The sequence below is a fragment of the Sebastes fasciatus genome, chromosome 15 (assembly GCF_043250625.1).
Source record: "Sebastes fasciatus isolate fSebFas1 chromosome 15, fSebFas1.pri, whole genome shotgun sequence".
In the NCBI taxonomy this organism is placed as follows: Eukaryota; Metazoa; Chordata; class Actinopteri; order Perciformes; family Sebastidae; genus Sebastes; species Sebastes fasciatus.
The window spans coordinates 5,836,065-5,849,278 of NC_133809.1; the positions used below are offsets into that span (position 1 = coordinate 5,836,065).

Here is a 13,214-nt window from a genome sequence, read left to right on the forward strand (position 1 = left end):
AGCCTTAATACATAGACGCCCGCTCTACCAACTGAGCTAACCCAGGCGCCCTCACTCCCCCTTTCTAAATAGATAGTTGGTGGTTAATTTGACTTTTCTATGACTATTTGTGAAACAAATCAAGTAATGTTTCTGTATGCTAATTCTATAAGTTAATTTGTTCTTATTGCTCTGAGAAATGTAGAAGAATATCACTCTAACCACAAATAAGGCATTAACTTTTTTTGGTGAAAAAAAAAAGAAATCCGTCTTTCAAACAGAGTATTTCTTATGTCTTAAAACACATCTGGATGGGATCTTTAAAAATCTGCACCATTTTACTCTGTATTCCCTGAAAAAGGTAAAATCCTGGCGCAGGATCATGTCACCTTTAGTTCAAGTAAATATGAATAAAAAGTGTTTCTATCGTATGTATTTTGTTCTTCTCTTGTACACGTATTGCACTTGCATATTAGGCTCTGATTTTGGTCAAGTAAACAGAAAATATTTAAAAAGCGAAAACAAAAAACTCCTTCATAAGAACACTTTTCACAACTATATTTTACAGGTAAAGGTAAAATGAGATTAAAACTCATCTTTGATTTGAAATTGAGGCTGGTCCTCTGGTTTGAAGGCTTCGTTGGGACTTCCATCCTCGGTGAGGATGCGTGATGCTGTGTAACCCACAATGGGGTACTTTGTTTTGTACGTGCCTTCAAATATACTATCCAGAGACTTCAGCTGCTCTTCAGTGAGGCCAGTCTGAGGATGGAAATATGGAAAACAAGAACTTTGATTAGCGTTTGTCATATGTTGTGCAGATTGTGAAGCCTTTTGGGCTAAATTTGTAATTTGTGCCTGTATAAACAAAATTGACTTGACTATTACATTTTATAGTGTTATTATCATTATCATATTTACGGTAAGTCAACAAAAATACATTTTGGTAGTCAAAGAAGAGAAGTATACGAAGAGGCACTTGAACAAGTCTTGGAACAAATAAAGTCCTCCGACACTTGCAGTAGTGAAAACAAATTAGAAATTTGTTGCAAAAAATCCAAGTACTAAAGTGCTAAAACACAAGTTTTAACAATAAATCATTGTTTTCCACATTTGAGTTGGTTAATCATTCTGCAATTTTTCCAATAAATTTCTCTTAACATTGAGTGTACAACAGTTAAGCTTTATTTATTCAAGAAGTCTCATTGAGATCAAGATCTCTTTTGCAAGAGAGACCTGAGAACAAATGATATATTAACAACATAACATATTTACAATAGGACAATTCAGTCGCACAAAGCCAGACTTCAAACACAGTATTATTAAAATAATATAAATGGAACTTTAAAGTCCCTCAAAGATCCTGTAATATCAAATATCCTCCTTTTATCCCTGAATCAGGTGCATCTTGGTGTGAAAGATGTAAATAGGTAAGAAGTGGATATTATTTATGTAATGTCTATAGTGTTTATGGCCTTGTTTGGTTAAAGTATTGTCCCAGTGTTTCCAATATGTAGAATTTAGCTATGTATGGTGCATTCAGATGAAACTGTGAAGTTTCAGTATAATTATGTAGTTAATGAATGCAATGCTGTTTTGCAGCTGACACTCAGGTGTCAGATGTCAGTGCTCCCCACCCATGGGAGTCAACCACAACTAATACATTTTCATTCTTTGGCAAACACCGCAGTCCAGGACAAAACCACTAAACTTACAGTATCTGATGTCAGGTCGTCTGGGTCCAGGGACATCTTAGCCACAGCCCGAGTGGAGTCCTTACCAACCATGGCGTTGTATGGTGCATCTTTTCCATAAAACTCTGCAATGTGTAAAATAAAATATTAATTCAAAACATCAGTTAATTTTGAGTAGACAAATGTCTGGTCTGAGTTTAGATTTCACTTGAAGTCTTGTACTCTCGAGAGGAAAGGGAGAAAGCTTTCAAGTGGGCATCAATGTGTCAATTCAAATATACTTTAATTTCACAGTTTTGTTTGAATGAATAAAGCACATTTAAGTTCCCACACAATCATATTTTTTTTATCTTGCAAAGCATTACATTTTAATTTCCAGAGGTTGAGTGGTGGGTTTTATTTACCTTTTCCCCTGGTGACATCAAACACAACTCCTTTTATTGCCATGTAGATAGGATGTCCCTCCTAAAACAGGGAGGGAAAACACAACAGAAAAGAGATAAATCATTATCATGTACACCTGCATGGATGCACTGCACAGACACAAATACTCACCCTGGATTATGGGTTAAAAATAAAGTTTACCTCGCTGCCGTCGTATCTCTTCAGCTCCTCCTCAGTGAATAATCGGACAGGTTTGGTGGAAGGTTTATACTTTAATTTAAAGTCTTCCGCTAATGTCGTAGAGAGGACAACAAACAGGACACAGATACGCGTGGTTGCCATGGTAGGATCGTTGTTTGGACCGGGTTTGGACGAGTTGGATACGGAAACGGTCCGTCATCCACTTCCCTGTCGCTGCTCTGTGGAGTTGGTGCTGCATTTAATGCCGTCGGAAATGTTAGAGGTGCCCAATAGCGATTGTATGGTAACGATAACAGTTCTGAGACAATAACTGACAGTCAATGACACAGGTGAAAAACTGTGAAAGCTTAATAAAAGGTCTCATGAAAGTCATACCCAGACCACAAAACTGTGAGGACCGTGTGATATAGCTAGTGCAGGAGTCAGCAACCTTTACTATCAAAAGAGCCATTTTAGGCAAAAAAACCAAATAATAATCTGTCTGGAGCTGCAAAACATTTGAGCATTGTGATGAAGGTAACACAGTTTATAGTCTAAATATATAGTATGTAAGTCTAATGCAGTGAGGGCCAAAGAGCAGATGTACTACGGAGTATTAGGGCCACATTGAGGGAAAAACCTCAGAGATTTATAGAATAAAGTCATTACGAGAAAAAGAAGTCGTAATATTATGAGAATAAAGTCAGAAGTTTACGAGAAAAAAAGAAAATAACACGTAAAATTACTACTTAATAATATTGTGACTTTATTCTCACAATACTACGAGAATTTTCTCTTAAACTTATGACTTTATGTTCATAATATTACGACTTTATTCTCTTAAATTTATGACTTTATTCTCATAATACTATGACTTTTTTCTCTTAAACTTATGACTTTATTTTCATAATATTACGACTTTATTGTCATAATATTACGACTTTTTTTCTCTTAAACTTATGACTTTATTGTCATAATATTACGATTTTTTCTCTTAAACTTATGAATTTATTTTCATAATTTTACAACTTTATTGTCATAATATTACGATTTTTTCTCTTAAACTTATGAATTTATTTTCATAATTTTACAACTTTATTGTCATAATATTACGATTTTTTCTCTTAAACTTATGAATTTATTTTCATAATTTTACAACTTTATTGTCATAATATTACGATTTTTTCTCTTAAACTTATGAATTTAGTTTCATAATTTTACAACTTTATTGTCATAATATTACGATTTTTTCTCTTAAACTTATGAATTTATTTTCATAATTTTACAACTTTATTGTCATAATATTACGACTTTTTCCTCTTAAACTTATGACTTTTTCTCTTAAACTTATGACTTTATTCTCATAATATGACTTTATTCTCATAATATGACTTTATTCTCATAATAGTATGACTTTATTCTCATAATATGACTTTATTCTCGAAATCTCAGATTTGATTTTTTTCCTCAATGTGCATACTGTGTACCGCCGTACATTAAACCTACAACAATATTAAATAAAATTGAAAACATTAACAAAAAACAGTTATTCATTTCCATGTTTATAAATCCACAGGGAGCCACTGGAGAGGAGCTAAAGAGCCGCAGGTGGCTCCAGAGCCGCAGGTTGCTTAAAGACCCCTGAACTAGTTGAAAGCTTCGGAAAAGAATAGTGACTGACTGGACCTTGAGTTGAAATTGTTTTGTCCAAGGAATTACTGTTTTCAATGTCTACAAACTTCCCTGTTTCACTTTTAAATGAATAGTTCAACATTTTGAGAAATATGCTCATTGATATCTTGTAGAGAATTAACGCCAGCCAACACACCTGTTAGATAACTAACAGGTGTGTTAGATAACTAACACACATGCTAGATAGTTAAGGCTAGTTAGTTAGCTGTAAACAGGGGAAATAACTAAAGTTAGTCTGGCTCTGTCAAATGTAACAAAAAAATCAACTTACCAGCACCGTTAAATCATTAACATGTTTTATCTTCTGTGTTTTATCTGTACAAAACCCGAACTGTAAAAATGCAAATTCACAATTTTAGGCCGAGAGAGCAGTTGCTAAGCAACCTCGGGGCGTTACCAACGTTACTCCGTCCTTAACTTTAGCTAGGTTAGCTAGCATAAACCTCATACTGTAGTTAGTTAGCTACCTAGACCTTAAACAGGGGCTAACGGATAACAGTTAGCCTGGCTCTGCCCAAATGTAACACAAATCTACATACCAGCACATCTACTGTAGGCTACTGTAAAAACTGTAACTGTAAGGTAAAAAGTCTCTTAATACATCTAAGGGTAAAAACGACAATTCGCCATTTTGGGCCAGGAGAGCAGTTGCTAGGCAACTTCGGGGACGTTACCAGCGTTACTCCCGCCAAGAAGCAGTCCTTCCCGGTGTTATGTTGAAGTTTGTTCCCCCGTCGTTAAATAGTGTTTCCCTCTTGTTAAAATGACCTAATCTCAATGGGACTACTGTAATCTGTAATGAACCCATCTCTCAATAGGTAGGTTACTAGGACGGAGTATTAGGGCCACACTGAGGGAAAAAAAAAATCTGAGATTTTATTAAGAGAATAAAGTCATAATTTTACGATAAAAAAGTCAGAATATTCAAAGAATAGAGTCGTAACTGTACGATAAAAAAAGTCGTAATATTACGAGAATAAAGTCGTAACTTTCCGATAAAAAAAATTCATAATATTACAATAGTAAAGTCGTCACTTTACGAGAAAAAAAAGTCGTAATATTACGAGAATAAACTAGTAATTTTACGAGAATAAAGTAATGAATTTAGGGGAAAAATGTGGTAATACTAGGAAAACATATTATATATTATTATTTGTAAAGTTACGACTTTATTCTCGTAATATTACGACTTTTTTCTCGTGAAATTACAACTTTATTATCGTAATATTAAGACTTTTTTTTCTCGTAAATTCATGACTTTATTCTCGTAATATTCTGAGTTTTTTCCTCGTAAAATTACGACTTTATTCTCGTAATATTACGACTTTTTTTCTCATAAAGTTATGACTTTATTTTCCTCAATGTGGCCCTAATACTCCGTCGTAGGTTACCCATATATACTTATGGAGAAAATGAATGAGGTATTTATGTCCACTTCACACATTTTTAGCTCTATTTGTGACCGTTGAACTTGGAGTGTTGACTTTTACGAGTTGCACTTAAAGGCACCACTAGGTATCAAACTAAGGGAAGGAAGAAGGAAACAAGGAAACGTCAAGGACTGAAGGTTTAGTATTGGAGCGCGGGCTGAAGGTGCATCATTATCATGGGATGGGCTAAATCCCCATGGGTGTGTGTAGTAGTCTATCTCCCTTTAGAGCGGAAAACTTGGACCTTAGCACGGGGGAAATACATTTACTATAAAATGCATCTGTTATTTATTAAAACTAGTTTAGAGACTTTGCACTAATAGACCAACTGTTCCCTCTGAAGAGCAGAACAAGCTGTTTGTACCTGAAGGAAGAACAGAGGAATGTTAGAGAAACAAAGATCCCGGTCATACAAAGAGGTAGGACAACTTCTACTACTGTTTGTTTACAGGCAGTGTTGTGTTATCTTTAGACACGTTTGTCTCTGTAATCCGAAAACAAACATGTTTAACTATCACTTCCTCACGACATGAGGAAGATCCCCTGTTAGAGGACCCCCTGTCTGTCTGTCTGTCTGTCTGTCTGTCCGTCTGTCCAGCTCTCTGGACTTCATCATGTGACCACAGGCTGACTGTTGCTGTTCAACATGGAAAACAGCTGACTTTGTGCTTTTTTATGAGTCTGCCTGGAAATTAAGTGGAAGTTGCACCATGTTATTATGTAAAGAAAAACATAATATCTGCTCTAAGATATTTATATATATATGTATATATGCAGGACAGATAATAATGCATACAGTGCACTTTCATAGACTAAGCTACTGGAGTTACCCTGCACCTTACTAATTTTTAACAGTCTCTTCTGCACTATATTCACTTTTTTAATAGTCGTGTATCACAGCTGTTACTCTGCACTATATTCAGTTTTAACAGTTTTCTTCATCTCCTTGTATTTTTATATCTGGAATATGTTTTTGTACTTTGTACTTTGCACTACTAACTTGTTGACTGCCTTTTTATTAACATGTTTTGCACTATGGAACTGTGATGCTGGAAACTTGAATTTCCCTCGGGATCAATAAAGTTAATATCTATCTATCTATCTATCTATCTATCTATCTATCTATCTATCTATCTGTTTATCTATCTATCTATCTATCTATCTATCTGTCTGTCTGTCTGTCTGTCTGTCTGTCTGTCTGTCTATCTATCTATCTATCTATCTATTTATCTATCTATCTATCTATCTATCTATCTATCTATCTATCTATCTTTATATATATATATATAAATTAAAATGACACCAGGTATTCCAACAAAACTTGGGAGTATTGTCATTTTGGAGGACTATCACCATAATAAAGATACGTGATGTAATGGAAGTTAAAACTCTGTTATTGATACCTTATGATAAGGTATAATACTCAGATCTTTAGGAAAAGAAGTATGGGAAATAACTAAGTAACTACATTTACTTAAGTAAAATCTTGAGGTACTTGTATTTTGCTTGAGTATTTCCATTTTCTGCTACTTTATACTTTTACACCACTACATTTCAGCGGCAAATATTGTACTTTTTACTCTAAATGTTTTTGACAGCTGGAGTTACTTTACTGATCAAGATTTTACTAACAAAACATATGATAAATTTATCAAATATGATACTTTAACATTTAAGCATCAGTATTAATAATATCTCACTAATATGCTATATAAAAATAATAATATAACTTTCTGAAAAGGACCATTTTGCCCAACAACTACCTTACTTTATACCTAAAACTTTTACTTACTTTACTAGGATTTTTACTTGAGTATTTTTACACAGTCTAGAAATATTCTGCTACAAGTAAAAGTCATACATTAAAGATTTTACTTAACTAAAAGTACAAAAGTATTAGTATCAAAATATAATGAATTTTAAGTGAAAGTACTCTTTATACAGAATCGCTCATTTTAGAATAATATAAATTATATTATTGCATTATAATCTCTGATGCATTAATGTGTACATTACTTCAGTGTTGCAGCTCATAAATGTGGGGCTAATTTTAATTAATTATTAAATTATGAATTATTCATATTTTATACTGCTAGGTAACTCAGCTCTTATCCAATCTTAATAATATATAATTATGTATTTCTTGATTGTATTTTGTAAAATATAATCTGAATCTGCAGAGTAACTAAAGGTAGTCAATATCAAGTACATTTTATTTATATAACCCAATATCACAAATCACAAATTTGCTCCAGGGGACTTTACAGCATACGACACCCTCTGTCCTTTACAGTACGACTCTCACATCGGATGAGGAGAAACTTAACCACAAAAAATAAACCTTTTAAGAGGGAAAAAATGGAGGAAACCTCAGGGAGAGCACCAGAGAAGGGATCCTTCTTCCAGGACCGACAGACGTACAATAGATCTCGTGTGCCAAAGGTATCAAATAAATGTAGTGAAAGTACAATATCTCCTTCTGAAAGGTGGTGGAGTAGAAGTATAATATAAAAGTTTTGTGTACTTTCTTTGGTGTGACTACACTCTGCTTTAATGTTCCTTTTTTAACCTCACAGTTCAATGATGATGATGATGAGGATGATGACACACAGCAGTCTCCAGGCTTCTTTGACGATGTCACTGAAGACCTGGAGCACGAGGAACCCAACGACAGCATCTCACAAGGTGATGACAACATGGTGGACGCTCTTATCTAAAACATCTCAAGAGTCTCATGCATTTTTAATCGGTCATTCTTCTTTAATGAGCAGCAGAACTCTGGGTTTTATAATCCTAATCTGACCCTATAAAAGTAATCTCTCCAGAGTTTGACCTCCCTGCACACTTTGATTACAGAGGATGAGAACAGGGAAAACGGTCCTCCGAGATTCAGTAAACTCTGCCTGAAGAACTTCTTCACGGTGGTGCTCATCTTCGTCTACCTGCTGTTGACCGGGGTGGCGGTGTTCCTGACCTACCAGACCATCTCCGACTTTCTGGTGAAACTCAACCATCCTGTTACGTCCGTCATCTACAATGAGGTTGACTTCTTTTCACCACCAGGTTCGTATGAATAATACACTTCAAGATACGTCTTAAATAAATAATCAATATAGTATTGTATCATGATGAAACTTTTGATTAATATTAACATGAAAATCGACTTCTTTACTCTCAAACGTGAAAGTACTCGATGCAGAACGGTCCCTACCTACAACATGTTTTAAAGCAGGACTCATAAAGTTTATGGTGATATGAACTTTGATCGACACTAAACATCATATGTATCTAAAGTGGTTGGACATAATAGACAGCCAAGGGCTTGCTGCTGCATTTATATCTCAATACATAATCATTCATTATTATTATTAATTGTGTTTTTTGTCTCTGTGCAGGTATCGCTCTGTTCCCCGGCAAAGCTCGGCTGTTGAGCTGCAAACATCACTACCACAACTACATCCCACCTCTAGTGGACCCAGGAAAGCCTCAGGAAGGAGACTGTGTGATTAAAGACGTGACGTACTTCGGGCCGTTTTCTAATCTAACTGAGGTCAGCCACAATAATCATATATTTAGAATGTAATCCTGAACGTTTTATTAGATAACTATTTTTCTACTATTGTTCTAACACACAAGTAAGTTTGACTAATTGTCTGTCAACAATTCATATATTTATTTATTTATTTATAAGGACAACACTTTAATCAACAAATATGCCAGTGTTAGCCAGCTGGGTCATTTTCACCTGCAGTCCTTTGGCGAGATGATTTTAAACCACTGAGGTGATGGTTAAAGACTACAAGACGGCATAAACACAGCAACAAAAATATGCATTCTGAAGACAAAATACACAAGCCATGCAGAGCAACAGGGAATAGCAAAACATTAGTGCAATAATACAGCAACAATATCAACTATTATTCGGTACAAGCAAGCAACACAAAGCAACAAAACAGCCAAGAAATACTGATCATAACCATTTTTGACACATGCAGACATGCAGAGCAGCAATAAGACACAAGTATTAATTATTACAATAATTATTACACAGCTTTGTTGAATACTTGATTCTGATTGGTCAATAACGGCGTTCTACGGTCTGTTATTTCATTATAGCAGACCGTTGCTATGTATAACAGACCGTTGCTATGGGCGCAGTTCTGATGTTGGACTCTGGCGGACCGTTCTTGTGTCAAATTATTGATTTCTTAAGAAAGTATCTGTGTAATAAGCGGGATAATGTACAGTGAGCTGGTCATTGTTGTGAAATAAACCCCTTCGGGGCGATGAGAGACCCCTCCGCTTCGCATCGGGTGCGGCATCGCCCTGTCTGGGTTTATTTCACAACAATGACTGACTCGCTGTACATTATCCCTTATATAAATGTTAGTAGAATAATATAAAATCATAAATATAACACATAAGCCATGCAACACAGAGCTGGGATACACAATACTGTATAGATCTTGTATTATTATTATTACGTGATAGTGACCCACTTTGATTTTTTGTTTTAAACTCTCCGCTTCATTCTGACAGAGGAGAGCTTTGGTGGTCCGCGGCCCATCTGACGTCAGGAACAAAGAGTTGATCTTCATGCAGTTCAGTCAAAATGAAACAGAACAGGACTTCAGCGCCATCACCTACATGCTTTTTGCCAAGTTTAGCGACTTGACTGACAGGTAACTGCAAACAAACAAGTATAGATGTCTGACTGGTGTGATAGCTGGAGTGGGTTTTTGCTTTGTTTAAACTCTGGTGACGAAGAGGCTCTCAACACAGATAATGCATTGACAGCTTGATAGTGTCCAGTTTGTCATTTAAAAGTCAATTAAGTAAACAGTTATGTGACAACTTATCTGCTACTTCAGGCCTCTTGTAACAAAGAGTGATTTGACCCAGTCCGATAGTAACGTGTGCATTTTACTTTCAGTGATATCTGTGTTTTTTTCACTCTCTAGTGCAAATAAATCAGAATTTATGAGGGAGTGTGAGAGGAATTACTCCATGTGGACTTTCTCTGGAGGATTCAGAACCTGGGTCAAGATGGCTTTTGTGACGACGTATGGGAAAAGAGCTCAAAATGTCGAGTTTCGGCAAGAGGTATTTATGTCTGACCAGTGAACACATACATGATGATTTTAAAAGCATTAATTTCATCTTTCATTTGAAATCTTTAAACTTAAAACATACCTATTCAACCAGTCCTTTGATTAAGAATGGTTATTATTTTATTCATCTATGTTATTGTATTTAATTTGCAAAATGTTATTCTATTTTTTTAATTATTTTATGAATTACTTATTTTATTATATTTAACTTGTAGAATTTTATTCTATTTTATTTTAATTTTATTAATCACTTATTTTATTGTATTTAATTTGTAAAATTGTATTCTATTTTATTAATATATTATTAATGACTTATTTTATTCTATTTAAGTTGTATAATTGTATTTTATTTTATTTTATTAATCACTTATTTTATTGTATTTAAATTGTATAATTTTATACTATTTATTGTTAATTTATTAATCTAGTTTTTACTTCACACTGTTTTACTACTATTACTGTTATTATAGCTTTTAATTCTATTTTATAATTTTTTTGTCATTTTATTGTTATTATCAAATTGTTAAATTGCTGAATTGTTTTGTCTTTTCTGTTGTTTTCACAGTCCACACTTGTTCTGTCTTGTTTTCGGCTTGTCAGTCATCTGTGCAGCACTTTGAACTACACTAACCTGTTTGGAAGGTGCTATTCAAATAAAGTTTGATTGATCAATTGATTATGCATGTTTGATCTTCTAGTCTTCTGTGGTGAAATTCAACGACAAAAGGCCTGAACCAGAGCAAATCAACCAGCTCTTCTTTGTCGTCTTTGAATGGCGGGATGCTTTTATGCAAGAAATCAAACTGGTGAGTTCTCCCAGACGTTTTATCCTCATTAGAACTCATCTGTCCGTATCAGTGTATCAGTTTCTAACACGTCTTTGCTTATTTCCAAACAGATAGTGACTGCAAATGCCTGGAGCTCTGTAGCTATTATCTGCGGCGTCTTCATGGCTTTCTTCAAGGCTGCTAATTTTGCCAAACTCACGATTCAGTGGGTGATCAGAATGCGTAAGAGGCATCTGAGGAATAAATCTCGGGAGCTGAACCAAATAAACTGAAACACTGTACAGATAAGCACAATCTGACAAGATCCAAATCATCCAAGTGACTTTTTATTTCTGTGTTCTGTATTTCTCTGTGTTTCTGTGTATTGATAAAGTTTATCCACACTAAGGAATGTCCATCTATGTTAGAAGCTAACATTTTATAGATACAGTGATATGCTCTGAATACTACTGATAGATTAATCATTTCCTAAAAATGGCCAGTTTAACAAGAATTCAGTGAATTTTTTGTTGTTGTTGCTTTTCAAGAGGTATTTCATAATTGTTTTGTACACACGTAAAAGAAACACTCAAAATGTTTGTTATGGTTTGAGAGCTTTATAAAGGATGTTTTAAGGTATGTCTATTTCAGGTATAAAACTGAGAAAATGTGAACTTTGGTCAAAATATTGCTGGATTTTATAATCTTATTCTAAAGGGAATATTAGTATTTTATGTTTGTATCCTACTTTTTTCAAGAAATATCCCCTTCATGTCACTGAGCATTATAATTATATTGATAACTATAAAGGGATTATTATTATTATGAACTACCTTTCTTCTGTCAGAGTGATCTGCTGTTTTATTTTTGTTTAGGCTGAATCTGTCTGAAATTTGTCTTTTTCTACCATTGCACCATTCCACCACATAATGTATGTTCATTGTTGTTCAAATTTACTTGAATTAATGTTTTAATTGTGTTGTTGTTCAATATTATATCTCATACGCTATGTTGTTAGAAATTTAGGAAAATAAAAAAATATTTTTATGCCTGAATTTTGTGGTGAAGAACAACCCAAGATCTGTTATCAAATGTTATGAACACACATGCTGCCTGAAGTTTAGATAGATAAATGTAGATAAATGTGGAATAATGAATTAATTATAGAAGTGAGCTGTAACTTTGCTTTATTGTCATTATTAGCCTATTCTTGAACAATGTACAACTAACATGCAGCCAGAGAAATACACATATTAGTTGCATGTATGCAGTGGTAGAAAGTAATTAAGTACATTTACTCAAGTACTGTACCTGGGTACAGTTTTTGCCAAACTACTCCACTACATTTGGAGGCAAATATTGTAATTTTTACTCCACTACTTGTATTCAACAACTTTAGTTACTTTTGCAGAATCAGATAATTAATACAAAATATAAATCAACAAATTTAATTTCATGTTTATTTGACAGGGACAAATACATTTAAATTGCACAACAATTTTCCAAATAAGTTGTAACATAGTACTTTTACACTGTTGCATAGAGTACTTTGTTTTTAATCGTCATGATTAGCCTATTCTTGAACAATGTACAACTAACATACAGCAAGAGAAATACACACAGTAGTTACATTATGCAGTGGTGGAAAGTAACTAAGTACATTTACTGTGCTTAGGTTCAATTTTGCCATACTTGGACTTGAGTATTTCCATTTTTATGCCACTCTATACTTCTACTCCATTATATTTTGGAGGCAAATATTGTACTTTTACTCCACTACTTTTATTTAACAACTTTGCAGATTTAGATTATTAATACAAAATATAAATTAACTAATAAATTATGATGTATTATTATAAGTTAAGCTGCTACCCAGCAGTATATAAAGTAATTAAAATGAGCTCCACATTTACCAGCTGCAAGATTTAAGTGATTAACACAGTAATGCATCAATAATTATAATATAATATACATTAA

At 34.0% G+C, this 13,214-nt stretch overlaps 2 protein-coding genes across 2 annotated transcripts; one reads left to right on the forward strand and one right to left on the reverse strand.

Annotated features, from left to right (window-relative positions):
* Positions 1 to 522: 522 nt before the first annotated feature.
* Positions 523 to 4,572, reverse strand: nenf (neudesin neurotrophic factor). The gene is made up of 5 exons (XM_074659914.1): positions 4,201 to 4,572; positions 2,259 to 2,490; positions 2,078 to 2,138; positions 1,695 to 1,798; positions 523 to 741 (listed from the first exon to the last, which is right to left on the reverse strand). The coding sequence occupies exons 2-5, from the start codon at positions 2,397 to 2,399 to the stop codon at positions 565 to 567; spliced, it is 483 nt and encodes a 160-aa protein (XP_074516015.1). The 5' UTR covers positions 2,400 to 2,490; positions 4,201 to 4,572; the 3' UTR covers positions 523 to 564.
* A 1,034-nt stretch (positions 4,573 to 5,606) lies between these two features.
* Positions 5,607 to 12,289, forward strand: pacc1 (proton activated chloride channel 1). The gene is made up of 8 exons (XM_074660799.1): positions 5,607 to 5,778; positions 7,936 to 8,044; positions 8,216 to 8,422; positions 8,755 to 8,909; positions 9,899 to 10,041; positions 10,321 to 10,462; positions 11,169 to 11,276; positions 11,369 to 12,289. Exons 1-8 carry the CDS (start codon positions 5,743 to 5,745, stop codon positions 11,528 to 11,530), a joined length of 1,062 nt encoding a protein of 353 aa, XP_074516900.1. The 5' UTR covers positions 5,607 to 5,742; the 3' UTR covers positions 11,531 to 12,289.
* The last annotated feature ends 925 nt before the right edge of the window (positions 12,290 to 13,214 follow it).

What these genes read in the sequence shown, in the direction of transcription:
- nenf (XM_074659914.1), bottom strand. Translation starts at nt 2,399, where the DNA reads ATGGCAACCACGCGTATCTGTGTCCTGTTTGTTGTCCTCTCTACGACA. An exon ending in AGAGATACGACGGCAGCGAG is followed by an intron (nt 2,139 to 2,258) that starts GTAAACTTTATT and finishes TCCCTGTTTTAG; the next exon opens with GAGGGACATCCTATCTACAT. An exon ending in TGATGTCACCAGGGGAAAAG is followed by an intron (nt 1,799 to 2,077) that starts GTAAATAAAACC and finishes TACACATTGCAG; the next exon opens with AGTTTTATGGAAAAGATGCA.
- pacc1 (XM_074660799.1), top strand. Translation starts at nt 5,743, where the DNA reads ATGTTAGAGAAACAAAGATCCCGGTCATACAAAGAG. An exon ending in CAACGACAGCATCTCACAAG is followed by an intron (nt 8,045 to 8,215) that starts GTGATGACAACA and finishes CTTTGATTACAG; the next exon opens with AGGATGAGAACAGGGAAAAC. An exon ending in TGACTTCTTTTCACCACCAG is followed by an intron (nt 8,423 to 8,754) that starts GTTCGTATGAAT and finishes GTCTCTGTGCAG; the next exon opens with GTATCGCTCTGTTCCCCGGC.